Raw genomic sequence first — 13,229 nt, 5'->3', positions numbered from 1 at the left:
AATTATTCCATTCTTTAAAGGTAGGTAACTTATGAAGGAGTCTTGGCGCAAAGACTGCATATGATAGATCCAATATGATCCGACCTTTCTCCGAGATTCGTATTGATGAAAATTTTGTATACCGGACTATCCTTTACCTCAGAGATACAAAAGGAATAAGATAGCAGAAAAACTTCTCCCGCAACACTAAATGGATTTCATATGGTGGAAAACAAACAGAGCAGAAGTCAAAAACAGAGAAATTAATAGATAGTAATAATGCACACACAGCATTCTACCAAGACAACTTTTTGAAAGGAATAACAAACATCATCACATCATTAAATCACACCTTAATTTCTTTAATGGTGAGAATGATCCAGCTAAAACACAGTGAAAACCATATCAATTAAGCTTTAAAAACTCAATCGACATTACACAAAGGAATACTACAACCACAATGTACTGCAACCCCCCAAAAATAAATACTACAAGCACAGTGTTTGAGGCATTGAAAGCATTTGTAGATGAACATGAATAATGTTTGGTGACGAGGATGAGAACTATAATTATCAGATCAATTATTTGGGGTATTAGTACGCGTTAGACGCTTCTGCCGATATCTCCAAGCTACTTGAATGCGAGTTACAGCAATGTTGCGCCAGTATGGTGATTCGTACCTGGCACATAAATGGCAAGGCAATATTAGATGTTTCAGTCACACAAAATGTAACTACAAGGAGCTAGCAATTTAAAGGAATACTGGAAGTAAGTATTCAAATGATTGAAGTCTCATAATCCAAATGCAAAATGGGTTTCTTTTCTCCGAAACAGAATAAATAGATGGTATATGCCAATCTACCACGTCACACCACAAACATCATAGTGGTCTATCAAGTTGTCGAAAATGGAAGGATTGATTAGCATTTAAAATTGAGATGGAACAATGCATTTTTTGTACATTAATACTTGCAAGTTGCAAACAATGTATCAAATGTTGTTTCCATCTATTTGCTGCCATCCAGAAAATTGGCTTGTGGCCTAAGCCACAGTACAAAAACAAAAGAAAGAACTTTCCTTCAAAAGTGTTTAGTAGAGAATTTTCCTTCAAAAGGTTTAGTAGAGGGTCAAATATGCAGCATGGCATTCATTAGCAGAGTGTATTGTGCTCCAAAGAAACTAAAATTTACCTGATAGCACCCTGCACACGTGGGTTTCTCAAGAACCGGGAGAATAATGCAGTAAACGTCTTCTAGATCAGCAGCACGTAGAACAAATGCTTCAACATTTGTTAGGCATCTGACAGTCCGAGTAGAAAACAACCGCGATCCATGGAACTGAATTTTTCCTCCCTCTGCAAAAAAGTGAAATCCCCAGAAAACAAGATTTTAGCATGCTTCTGTGAATCTATATAAAGTTATGATTCAAGACAGTATATAAGGTATTTCTATACAGGGTATTTGATAATGTCATAGGTACATGACCCTTGAGCAGTTAAAACCATCTTAAGACTATTATAATGGCTCACAGACATTGCAAGAATCTTAAGGCGATACTACCTCTATTTACTGAAGTGTGCTCGAGACACCATGTTAGAAGCTCCTCACCACATACATCTCCCTCTGCAAGGGGAGCTATGCTTCCATCTGCTCCAATACTTTCCAATTTACCGCGGACTATAAAAACCATCTTCTCCACTGGACCTCCCTTGTAGAAGATGTCACTTCCTCTAATATACAAATTTTGCTTCAACTTCTCGTACATAGCATCTAACATTGGTTCATCCATTAGGGAGAAAATGCGGACCTTGAAACCAAATCAAATTCTTCATTATTGAATCTTTCATGAATATATAAAGTACAATGAGGACCACATATGGACTTGCATTCAAAAGGAAATTATAGGACATACTTCAAGATTAAGTCAAAGTAAAGTTTGGGTTAATGCTACTTAATTGCATTTTTTTCACTAATTTTGATACAAGATTTCTAAGAGAACAAAAAATACTGAAATATGTGAGACAAGCAAATTACTTGCTGCAAAACCAATTGGCAAACTTGATATGTCCTGAACCGAGTTGGAGTGTAGTGCATTTTATGCAGATCAATGGCATGGTCATTATACTTTTTTGCCACATTAGTAGATTTACCAAGATGATCATTTTAACTAGGAATAGCATCGTGCCTATCAAAATGTACCACTCCATGTTACAACATAGTTTCCATTATCCATATTGGAGTAGTGATTTAATTCTAGTAACTAACATTGTTGAGAAACCCAAAGAAATGGCAATGTATTTCTCGCTGTATGTCCTCTGGTAATTTTTCTAGTAACTGTTCTTCGTCAATGCCACGAGTAGCAGCCCAAGTAAATCTTTCGGCTTGTCTTACTTTCCTGTAATATCAAAGAACAGAGCTGTCAAACCAAAAGTTCCAATACCAGTGGAACAGAGAAGCAATACAAAAAAATATTTAAAAGAAACAGACAATGACAAAGGCAGAATTCTCAAGCCTCACAATTACTTCAGATATCAATTATTTTTCTTAATCAGTTTATCATTTATTATAATCAAGTAAAATCTTGCTCAATCAACCAATTATTATCATGATATGTCAGAATATAGGAATTGAAACAGGCAAACCTTCTTAATGCTTCAGGTAATCTCCGGTGGCTCATCCATCTTTCAACATCACGGCGTCGAAGTTGCATTTCTACCCTCCTTGGATAGAAAATAAAAAGAATGAGAAGCTCATGGATCAAAGTCCAGAAACATTATTTCTTATATCCTTAAACATTCATAATTTTTTAAAACCATTAACCTTTTCTTAACCATTAGATAGTTGAGTATTACAAATCATAGAAATTACTAAATTAAGTCTTCCATGATATTTATATAAGAGATTAAGAATGTATGTTGAAGAAACTGAAGATGTTAGATTGCATAGAGCTCAGTGGAGGCTGAACCCCAAATAGTTGGGACTAACAGAGATTGATACTTCAATGCATAAATATAGATTTCTTGATGTGTATTGTTGAGTTCATCTTTATGACTTTTAATTCTTAATGATAATGTGGCAGTAACAAATATTTTGAAAAAGAATAAGACATAATAAAGTATCACACAAAATAAGAACAGCTATAATCATGCAAATAGGATTACTATATTTTCTGAAAAATGATCTTCTTCAGTAAAATTTACCTTAACAGATGCATTATCATGGGTAAATTCAAAATCTGTTTCCTCCAAAAATAAAAACCTTAATTATGGACCAGATCAAAATTGCAGAAGCTACAGTTGGAAGACTTTTACCTTCTTACAAGAGCCTGGAGAAAATTTTGCACATTCCCAATGAGCAGTGCAAAAAGCAGAAGTCCTAATCCAATGATTGCCATACAGAATAAAACTTCCCATGGAAAATAACTTGGAACTTGATTACCGGCAAATGTACTGATTTGCTAGAAAAATGAGTCTTAAAATTAAACATGGTGAAAATAATGGTTTTTTTTGCTTATGTTGACAAATATTCAGACTCCAAAAATGAATCATAAATAAAAAAGTTACCAGCTGTTCATGCATATAAGAAAAAAAGAATTGTTGTATGGTTTGCAACAATTGAAGTTAGTTCTATAATACTAGCAAGTTAAACAAGACAAATTCCTACTGATCGTACTTTACATATGCAAAATATAGATGAAGACCTTGGTCATTTAGATTGGATTTACTAACCAAATTAAAAAACAAAATACATTTTCCATAGAAGCTCAATGGTTGACATTTTATTTTATTTTTATATATTTGCAATTTTGAAGAACTTATAAAGTATGAAAAAGGTTTATTTCCTATTTCACATCTAACGTTTAGGGTGCATTTGGTTCAAGTTATTGTACACCAGGTAATCACATAACTAAGGTTATGGGTATAAAACATAATCTAATATTGTTTGGTTCAACTTATTTATTTGGAAGGAATAAAACATAATCAGTTTAATATTTACTATATTACTCTTGATTTAATTTATTTTTAGAATAAATTAAATTAATAATATTAATGATGATAATAAATTTATAATATATAAACAAATAAATATAATTTATTTATAATTTTTTAAAATTAAAAATAAATTTATATATTTTTAATAAAATAATTCATTAAAATAATTATTTTAATAAAATAATTCATTAAATTAACAAATATAATTCATTAATTTTATTTTTTTAATTTAAAATAAATTTATATATATAATAAAATAATTTGTTAAAATAATTATTTTAATAAAATAATTCATTAAAATAATTATTCATAAAATTAATAAATATAATTTGTTAATTTTATTTTTTAAAATTTAAAATAAATTTATATATATTTTAATAAAATAATTCATTAAAATAATTATTTAATAAAATAATTTATTAAATCAATAAATATAATTCATTAATTTTATTTTTTTAATTTAAAATAAATTATCTCTTTTAAATTTATAAGTATTTAAAATAAAATTTATTGAATTAATTAACTCGGTTTCAATTAGGTTTCACAGTATATTTCAATTAACTAAGTTTTAAAATTGGAAGGTAATCATGGAAAATTTTTTTGTTAACCTTCGGAATTGTAAAAAACCTTGGGCTGCCAAGGTAATTACATTCCCTGATTATAACCCATTTGTTGATGTGGTGGTGATGCTGCATTACTTGGAAATCGATCATAACTTGAACCAAACAACCTTGGACAGATAACCAAGGTTATCAATGATAACCCCCAACCAAACGCCCCCTCAAGGTAAATCAAGACAAGCAAATAATCTGTTAAAATTCTCATTTCTCACATTAGGAATTTTAATGTATCAATGTTTGTTTAGGTAAACAATATTGTACATGTGATAGGAAGAAAAAACAATATAATTTATTCTAATGTGCAAAAAGAAAGAACAATTACTAGTCTTTGGCTATGATGCTAAGAAAGGTTCAAAATCTCAAGACATGTCAGAGTTTTATCGTATGGTACTAGTGGAGAGTTGGATGGGGAAGGAAAAGGAGACAAAATAGAAGAATAAGAAGATAACACATGTATTTCTAACTCCCATACGGAATGATACAATTTTCATATTGTATTGCATGAACAAAAACTATAAAAATAATAAACATTATTTCAACACCTTGACGTGTTTTGTAGCATGTTGAGGGGAGTCGAATGTTAGCATTTGTCCCAACTATATAGTGTTGGAGTGATGGAATTCATCTCTCCATTAAATTCTAAACAAAGTAATATTACTTGTAATATTCAAAACAATTAAATTATTTTTTATTATATGAACTAAGTTTGCTTTTGTCTCCAACTAACTCTTGCACCTTCTACACTAATTGATTCAACTAATTTTAAATATGTCAACAAAATGAAAAAGGATAATTTTTATAATGTATACAAAAGACATATATAAAACATTATAAAACGATTTAATTCCATACAATGCATGGATTATTTCAATTAAAAATAATTTTATTTTATTTTTTTATCAAATATAAGCCTTTGAACACTTTTCAATTATAACCTCTTGTTAGCCTTAGTTAAATTCATTATTATGACATGCCACATGACCTAGATAAACTATTAACATGATTTGTATACCCTTGGAAAACATGACAATCCACATTAGATTTACATTATATAGGCATAGTATAGATTTCAGATAATAAACTTTAGCAGTCACAACAACTGACTTAGATTTCACTCCAATTTTCCTATAATAACCTTTTGAACTTATTTCAAGCATAACCTATTGTTAGCCCTAACTAAGCAAACTATTGTTCTTTTTGACATGTATTAAACACACGCCAGTTAGGTGCAATTAAATGTTATCTCTCTGACACACTGGTTATTTAAATCAATCAAACTAATTGCAAAGAAGTGATATTCAATGATACAGTACTAGTATAAGTGGCATATCATTGAATGTAATAGAGGACCTTAATATTAGGGATAAAACATCATTTGGCATCATATGACACTTGACTAGTGTTGACATGTATCATCAGTTAAAGATGAGAGTTATCTTCTATTGATAAATGGTCCCAACTGGTTAAAGGTCATTTTTGGACAAACATAGCAAAAACCCTTGCAATCAAGGCACATTTTAAAATAAATTTGATGGATGACCCTAAATCCCAAAAGCCTATGGCTGTAGAAAAAAACTAAATTTAGATGTTCATAATTTAACAGATTCCTATCATCAGACATCCCATACTAGCCACAACTGTCCGTACAGACAGGTGCAGGATGGATAAATTCTTCTAGATGCTACCCAATAAAGAAAATCAAGGTCACGAAAAACAAAATAGAAGCTTAGCCAGTGTTAAACTCCTTTGCCTGTTCTTTGAATCATTAAATGACTGGATTGAAAACTAATTCCAAAAGCATAACCTAGTATTGATCTATGATTTAGCAAGGCATCACAATTAAATAAAATTCCAACAGATAACTACTAGAAAATGGATGGTTTATTTGAGGAAGAAAGATAATGCTGATTTTGGTAAAAAGTGTATATCAATACCTGGAAACCCCAAAATAAAGAGTATACATATCTTTTGGCAGCACTAGGTTCCGTGGTCAGCAGAACTAAATTTTGGTAAATCCCATAATTAAAGCCTCCATTAGCAGAATCAAAGCAAGAAGTTGAAGTGCTTTCATTTTTCCAACTATCCCTATCTTCTTGTGCATCAACTCCATCATCACCACCACGACCACAATCTATCATAATTCTACAATTTGTAACGTTTGATGAAGCACAGGCATCTTGTAGACATTGATTTACTCTCTGGAGAAAAACAGAAGGATTTTTTATAACACTTAGGATGATAGCATCTAGGACAGATTTAAACATGCACAAAAGAGCAGAAACTCACACCAATTTTATCAAGACAATAGTGTTCAATAAAGCAAAAATTATGTAGTAAACAAGCTTCTAAATGATAAAAGTATTACTTTTTTGAAGCAAGTGAACAACGATTGCAATATAAGTATTTACTATTAAATTGGTTCCTCTGAGAAATTCTACCTAGAACCCATTTATGTAATTGTCAAAAAGAAGGAAAAAGTTGCACATGATTTTTTTACTCAATAAAAAGTCTCTAATAGAGTTCACAGAGATCTAATGGTTTGCCAATACTAGAAAAAGAAAGGATCCTATAGATATTAATAGCGACAAAGCACTGGACCTTGCTTTAGCATTATTAGAATAGAATATCCAGAAAGTTCAAATGTTCAATTTGCACAAATTATTGGGAAATAAATCACTTAATTATTTTCTAAAACTACGGAAGTGAGAAAAGGTAATAAATTGAAGATTATTATTTCACAATAAACTTTTCTCTACAAGTCAAAATTCCTTCAGAGAAGTCTTAAAAATAAGACCCGCTAGCAATCAATTGAGTTTTATACCTACAATAAAGAAACTATTTCTCATGCTGATTATTAAGAGTTAGAAGAAGAGAGGTCTTACACAAGGTTTTGTCTATTCAAAAGGCACCAATAGAGTTCCAATGAAAGTGAATGGGATCTAACAGTTGTTGGGGAACAACACATTTTAGATAAAAGAATATACATAGTTTGTGTATCAATGTCATCAAAAGTCTATGTAGGGGAAAATATTGAAGCATAAAAAATGCTGCAAATAATGATACTTCTACTTGCATCATTTTCTAAAGTGCATAATCTATTTTGAAATTATCACTACATCAAATTTGTCATAATGTTCCTGAAACTATGTAATTTTATCAATTTCTGATATTTCCCATAAATCCATATTAGTGTACCCGTGCGATGGATAAGCATAAAATATCATTCAGTAGGTATTAATATGAAGTTGGAGCAGGACTAGCATAGCACAATTCATCATAAAATCTCAAGATAAAATTATCAGTCTGCAAAAATAAAGAGAAAAATTAAAAATGAAATAATCATATTTACAAGGAATGTTGACAGCTTCCTATAAAAACAATTATAAATTCCTGAAAATATCAATATTCAAGACCTAACAACCTGCAAGCCAAAAAGGTACCAACATGAACCCACTACATGCCCAGTCAACATAAACATAAGAAGATTAATGACAAAGTTTGCCCATGCTGATTCAAAGATGAAACCACTTGCAGACTGCCCGCCGAGCAATGGAATAAATCTAATTAGTCGTGGAATGTATTGAAGGAGGACTGTGACACGTAAAAGATTTTTGGCATAATTTGCTTCTGAAGATCCCATATAACTTGGTAGCACTGCTAATATCATTACCTTCATAACATGAAAGACAAAATGAGTGTACATGAATAGCCAATAAATTTGTAGCATTAGACATCAAGACATATTTACATCATTCTGTGTAGGAATTTAAACTGAAGTTCCATAAATAGTCTGAAAGAAGCTTATCAAAAGTCTCATTGAGCTTAATTCAGTTGGAGCATGAAAACTGGTGTACCAGATTTTTTTAAAAAGATTGTCAAGTTAAGCTCTTACCAAGTTGGCTAACCTTGAATTTACAAGCCTCTTAACCATGTTAGAAACAAGCTCCAAAAAAAAAAGAGTAAGCTTATTATGATCTGCTATTCAAAAACTTATCTGCATGTCTGTTTTGGGTAATGTAAAAAGACTCAAACACTAATTTATACATCTATTATTAGAGTAACATACACAAAAGAGATTGTGAGTGCCAGAGACCTAATTGTAAATACTACTACTAGGACCTACTTGTACATACTATATAACAAGGTGTAAAGTATAATTATTGATGAATAATAAACATAGGTAAAGGTACCAGAGTATCAAATCTAAGCCTTTCTCGTCGTTGTGATACCTGAGCCTTTCTCATCCCAATGATTCCAGATGGTACAACTATAAAGTGTAAGTTTTCATTGATGAAAAGAAATATAGGTAGAAGATACCACTTGGGATATCAAGTCTTAATAATTTCCCCATCATAATATGGTATTGGAGCCATTCTCATAGTTTTCAAATGAAATCTTCATTAGTGAAACGCTGGCAGTCCTGACACACTTCTCCTGCTTGCAATTCAATTTTTCACAGGGAGCATCTCCTGCTTGCAAACCAATCAAGCACCCATCCATTGGTAGCAAAAGTGACCCCCATTGAGCAACATTATCAGACGCTCAGCTTCCACCAACTATCTTGAGGGCATCACACCATCTTGATTCATCAGTAATAGCAGTGATCCACAACATTAGCTCTCAACTCTGACCACCTTCTTTCCATGCAGAACCAAAAAGACAGTAACCCGGTTGCATCAAGTAAAACATCTGCCAGGATCGTCATTCATTCAGCTTCCCTATACTACCCAACACTTGTCATAGTCGGCTGCTACTGTGGCCACTAGATCACAGAGAGGCCCTTAGTGCCATGTGCTTAGCTCACACAAGCATCCTACCATACCATCTGCAAAGTAAACTGGATATGAGACCCTGTGTGCTGGATTAATCTAGACCTGAATATTCTGCCATAGTGAAGAAAGATCCTCCACATTAGCTATTCTTCCTTCACAACTTCACCAGCTCGTGTATGGGGAATTCTTCAAGAACTACCTTCGATCCCAAGTCTTGTAATCCTCAACTGCTTCTCAATTACCACTCACCATCAGCCTTATTGGCCTTTTGGTCTCTATGATAATTACCACAAAGAAGTTGAAGGAGAAAAAGTATGCTTAATGAGCTATAACTATTCATGTTTAGTTCATGGTCCAAGGTCACTTAGAGCATCTAACCACCTGAGCCATTGAGATTCTTGAGTCAACCAAAGCCTCTTAATAGTGTATTGATGCACAACTATTCAACCTCCTTTAGCAGTCCATTGATTTTGATATCATGAGCCTATTCTAGTACATCTCATACTATGAGAGTTGGATATAGTCTCATGATCAATACATGAGCACTATATCTCAAGCCTACAATGTGATTGATAGTCTCTACTCTCTTCTAACTTCAGTAGTTAGACACAATAATGATTTCAAGATATCTTCTCAATCACATCTGATATTAAAGTTATACAATATCATTTTCACAAGCTCCTCATTGTTATATTTCTTGATATGGTTCACTCAGTTGGGGTCTCTGAAGACTCAAATTTTGGAGGCACCTCAAGTTTCACTATGTTTATATGAGGATGTTGAGGATGACATCACATCAATACTACCATTTTATCCCTCAACATGTTGATCTACTTTGGTCATTCAGTTGCTATATGGAGGGTATCATGATAGTGGATGTATAGAAGATTGGTTAGGGAACTACCTCATAGTTACAATTACAAGATGATACATATAATTCATAGTGAGCAAAATTGACAGTTTATTGAGGTCTTATGTCATGATCATTTGAGGACAACCTTTAGGGTGCGTTTGGTTAGGGGTCATCTGTGATTACCTTGGTTGTCCATCCAAAATTATTAATCAAAACCTTGTTTGATTTAGGTAATCGGCGATTCCCAAGTAATGCTTCATGCCCGACACGTCAGCATACATCAGCAAAAGAGGGCATCCAACCAGGAATTGGAAAACCAAGGAAAACTTAGGTTTTTCTTGATTCCGGGGTTAAGGTAATTTTCTTTCCAAAATTATCCCGTGAGATCGCGAAACCCTCCGCGAGCGACACCGGAATCGTCGGCTCCAGCCTCTACGACATTCTTCCCCTCTCCGACACCCCCCGGCGGTCCCATGAAGGTCTACGACGTCTCCCGCCACCCTCTGCGTCCTTAGCTCCCATGCCCGATTTCAAGGACTTCCCTGTCCTTAGCTCCCATGCCTCGCATCGCCCAATGCGTCCCACCACCAGCGGCAACACTACCACCAGCAGCAGCAGCTTCGGCTCCTCCATTTCGGTCTCGGGGAAGCCCTCTCCTATCGCGGACTCCAAAAAATACGATCTTGGCCTCGACGGGAGACAATCTCACTCAGGTGAGCTCATCTTAGGGCCCAATGATCCCATTCTTGCGCCACGGATAGCAAGAGTTCCAAGCCAGGCCACCGTCGTTCCGGCTCTGTCCCACTTATCTACGCGGGCGGCAACTTTTCACCCAGCTTCACCACCGGTTCTGGGTCTGGTAGCAGCTCCTCTGCGAGCTCTCCGATTACTAATATTCTACCGGCAAGGAACATATGCCCATCGGGGAAGATTGGTAAGACGGTCATGATGAGCCGGAGTGCGGCGAGGACCGACACGCTAGGATCCGGAACTGGGAACTATGGCCATGGGAACATAGTGAGGGGTGGAACCAGTGTTGCAAGCAGTGGGAAGCCAATAGAAGCAACCAATGCCACTTAGTTTTTATTAACTATGATCAGCAGTTTGTATATGAATGCTTTTAGTACACAATTAGTAATTATAACTTGAGATCTATATCTATTTTATCAAATTCTGTTCAGATCAAAGTGGATGTCTTTTCTTCCCTCGAGATGATTAATCATTTTTTGGCTGTTTATATTTGTTTTTCAGATTTGCAACAGCATCTCACGTTCATATATGGATATGCACACTGATTCATATTGATGAATAACAATTCTGAATTTATAAAAGAGATAATCTTGGTTTGTATTTTATATGGTAAGTTAGCTTTAGAGAATTGTGGCCACTGAGCAGCTTCAAAAATAAATCAGGATTCATATATTTGTTGTCTGTTCTTCTGTTAAAACTAATGATTTTGGACTATGGGTTAGGGATGTTGTTGATTGTAGTTATTGGAGCATTCTCATGTTGCTCAGTAAGAAAAATAAACAGCATATTGTTATTGTGATGTACAAATGTTGCTGCCTGCTGCATGTTTATGGTTAATTGAGTTGTAGACATGATTACCTATCTTTTTTTTTATTGACTATGATTAGTAGATCACCTGACTGCAACAAATATTTTTTATCACAAATAAAGGATTGTACTTCAAGTTCTTCATCTGCTTATCCTTTTTATATGGACTCAAGAACTTAGAAAAAAGAACTTGTAGTTTTGTTTTGCTCTATATTTTAGGCTTTATTGTCCTTTGGGTGCATGATAATCATGTTTTATCTGGATTTCTAGCCAGTATGATGTTTTAAATCTTTAATAATGGATTCAGATAAATTAGGTTTGAGAGATTCTGGAATGTATATTCTTCTATTCAAACTGTTTATCTAGGCTAACAGCTTAGGACAAGTCAAGAATGTTCAGAAACATCTCTTGTTGAGAGATTCCAGAATATAGGTTCTTCTGTTCAAATTGCTTATTTTGGTTGACAGCTTATCCTCACAGTCCTCAAATACCATGTTCTTTGGAATGCTATCGAATTCATACTTGTATGTCGTCAGCGCCCAAGTTGATATGGCTCAAGGAAGGTGAGGCTTAAAAATGCTGTATTAAATAGTAAGACTGTGCTTACCTTTTTTGGTGGTTGGCGAGCATGACTAATGAATAATTTTCAGGTTTGAAAATGCAGTTACTGCCGCTCAAAAAGCAAGGCAGATAGATCCCAGAAATATGGAGATATATACTGTATTGAACAACACTAGAGCTGTATCTAGAGCACGAGCATTAGGCAATGAACTCTTTAACTCGGGAAAGTTTGCAGAAGCAAACGTAGCTTATGGGGAAGGACTCAAGCATGACCCTGCAAACCCTGTTTTGTACTGCAATCGAGCTGCTTGCTGGTCCAAACTCGGACAATGGGAAAAGGCTATTGAGGATTGCAACAAAGCTCTCAGCATTCAAGCTAGCTACACCAAAGCCCTTCTTAGGCGTGCTGCCTCACACACTGAGGTGATACATTTCCCTTCCATTTTTTAATTTTAAAAATAATTAAATATTAAATTAATTTAATTGTAAAAAATGATTATAATTGAACTAGGGATAATTTAGTAAATGTTAAAGTAAGTAATGTATTAAAACCTTCAAACAAACAAGGTTTTGTCTCATTACCTAGGATGAAACCAAACAACATTAGGTTATGTTTTATTCCCTATAACCTTGGTTATATGATTACTTGGTAATCACATAACCAAGATAATCATGGATGACCCCCAGCCAAACACACTATTAGAATTTTATGGTACATAAGGAACACTAAGGAAAGGACATTTATATGAGGATTGAGGTCACCTTTAGATTGTAAGATATATTGACGTTTTCGGGATGCCTCTAAAAACTAACGAATGGCAAATGCTTTTCCTTGTGTAGATCTTATTTCAATAGGAATTTGATGAGTCGATCCGCCAACACATTTTACTTTTACT

The 13,229-nt window shown here is 33.8% G+C and overlaps 1 protein-coding gene across 1 annotated transcript in view; it reads right to left on the bottom strand.

Annotated features, from left to right (window-relative positions):
- Positions 1-365: 365 nt before the first annotated feature.
- Positions 366-13,229, bottom strand: part of LOC141846986 (putative cyclic nucleotide-gated ion channel 20, chloroplastic) — a 42,246-nt gene continuing 29,382 nt past the window's right edge. Inside the window, 9 exon segments of the mRNA XM_074734997.1 lie at positions 366-659; positions 1,170-1,222; positions 1,224-1,333; positions 1,539-1,785; positions 2,244-2,373; positions 2,621-2,698; positions 3,290-3,435; positions 6,525-6,788; positions 8,012-8,260. Coding sequence (XP_074591098.1) covers positions 557-659; positions 1,170-1,222; positions 1,224-1,333; positions 1,539-1,785; positions 2,244-2,373; positions 2,621-2,698; positions 3,290-3,435; positions 6,525-6,788; positions 8,012-8,260 — 1,380 coding nt within the window. The 3' untranslated portion in view covers positions 366-556.

Source organism: Curcuma longa, chromosome 16 (genome assembly GCF_044706935.1).
Source record: "Curcuma longa cultivar G26 ecotype Majalengka, Jawa Barat chromosome 16, ITB_CL_G26_1.1, whole genome shotgun sequence".
Taxonomy (NCBI): domain Eukaryota; kingdom Viridiplantae; phylum Streptophyta; class Magnoliopsida; order Zingiberales; family Zingiberaceae; genus Curcuma; species Curcuma longa.
The sequence above is the reverse complement of the archived record's forward strand: the minus strand, read 5'-3'. Positions and strand labels throughout refer to the sequence as shown.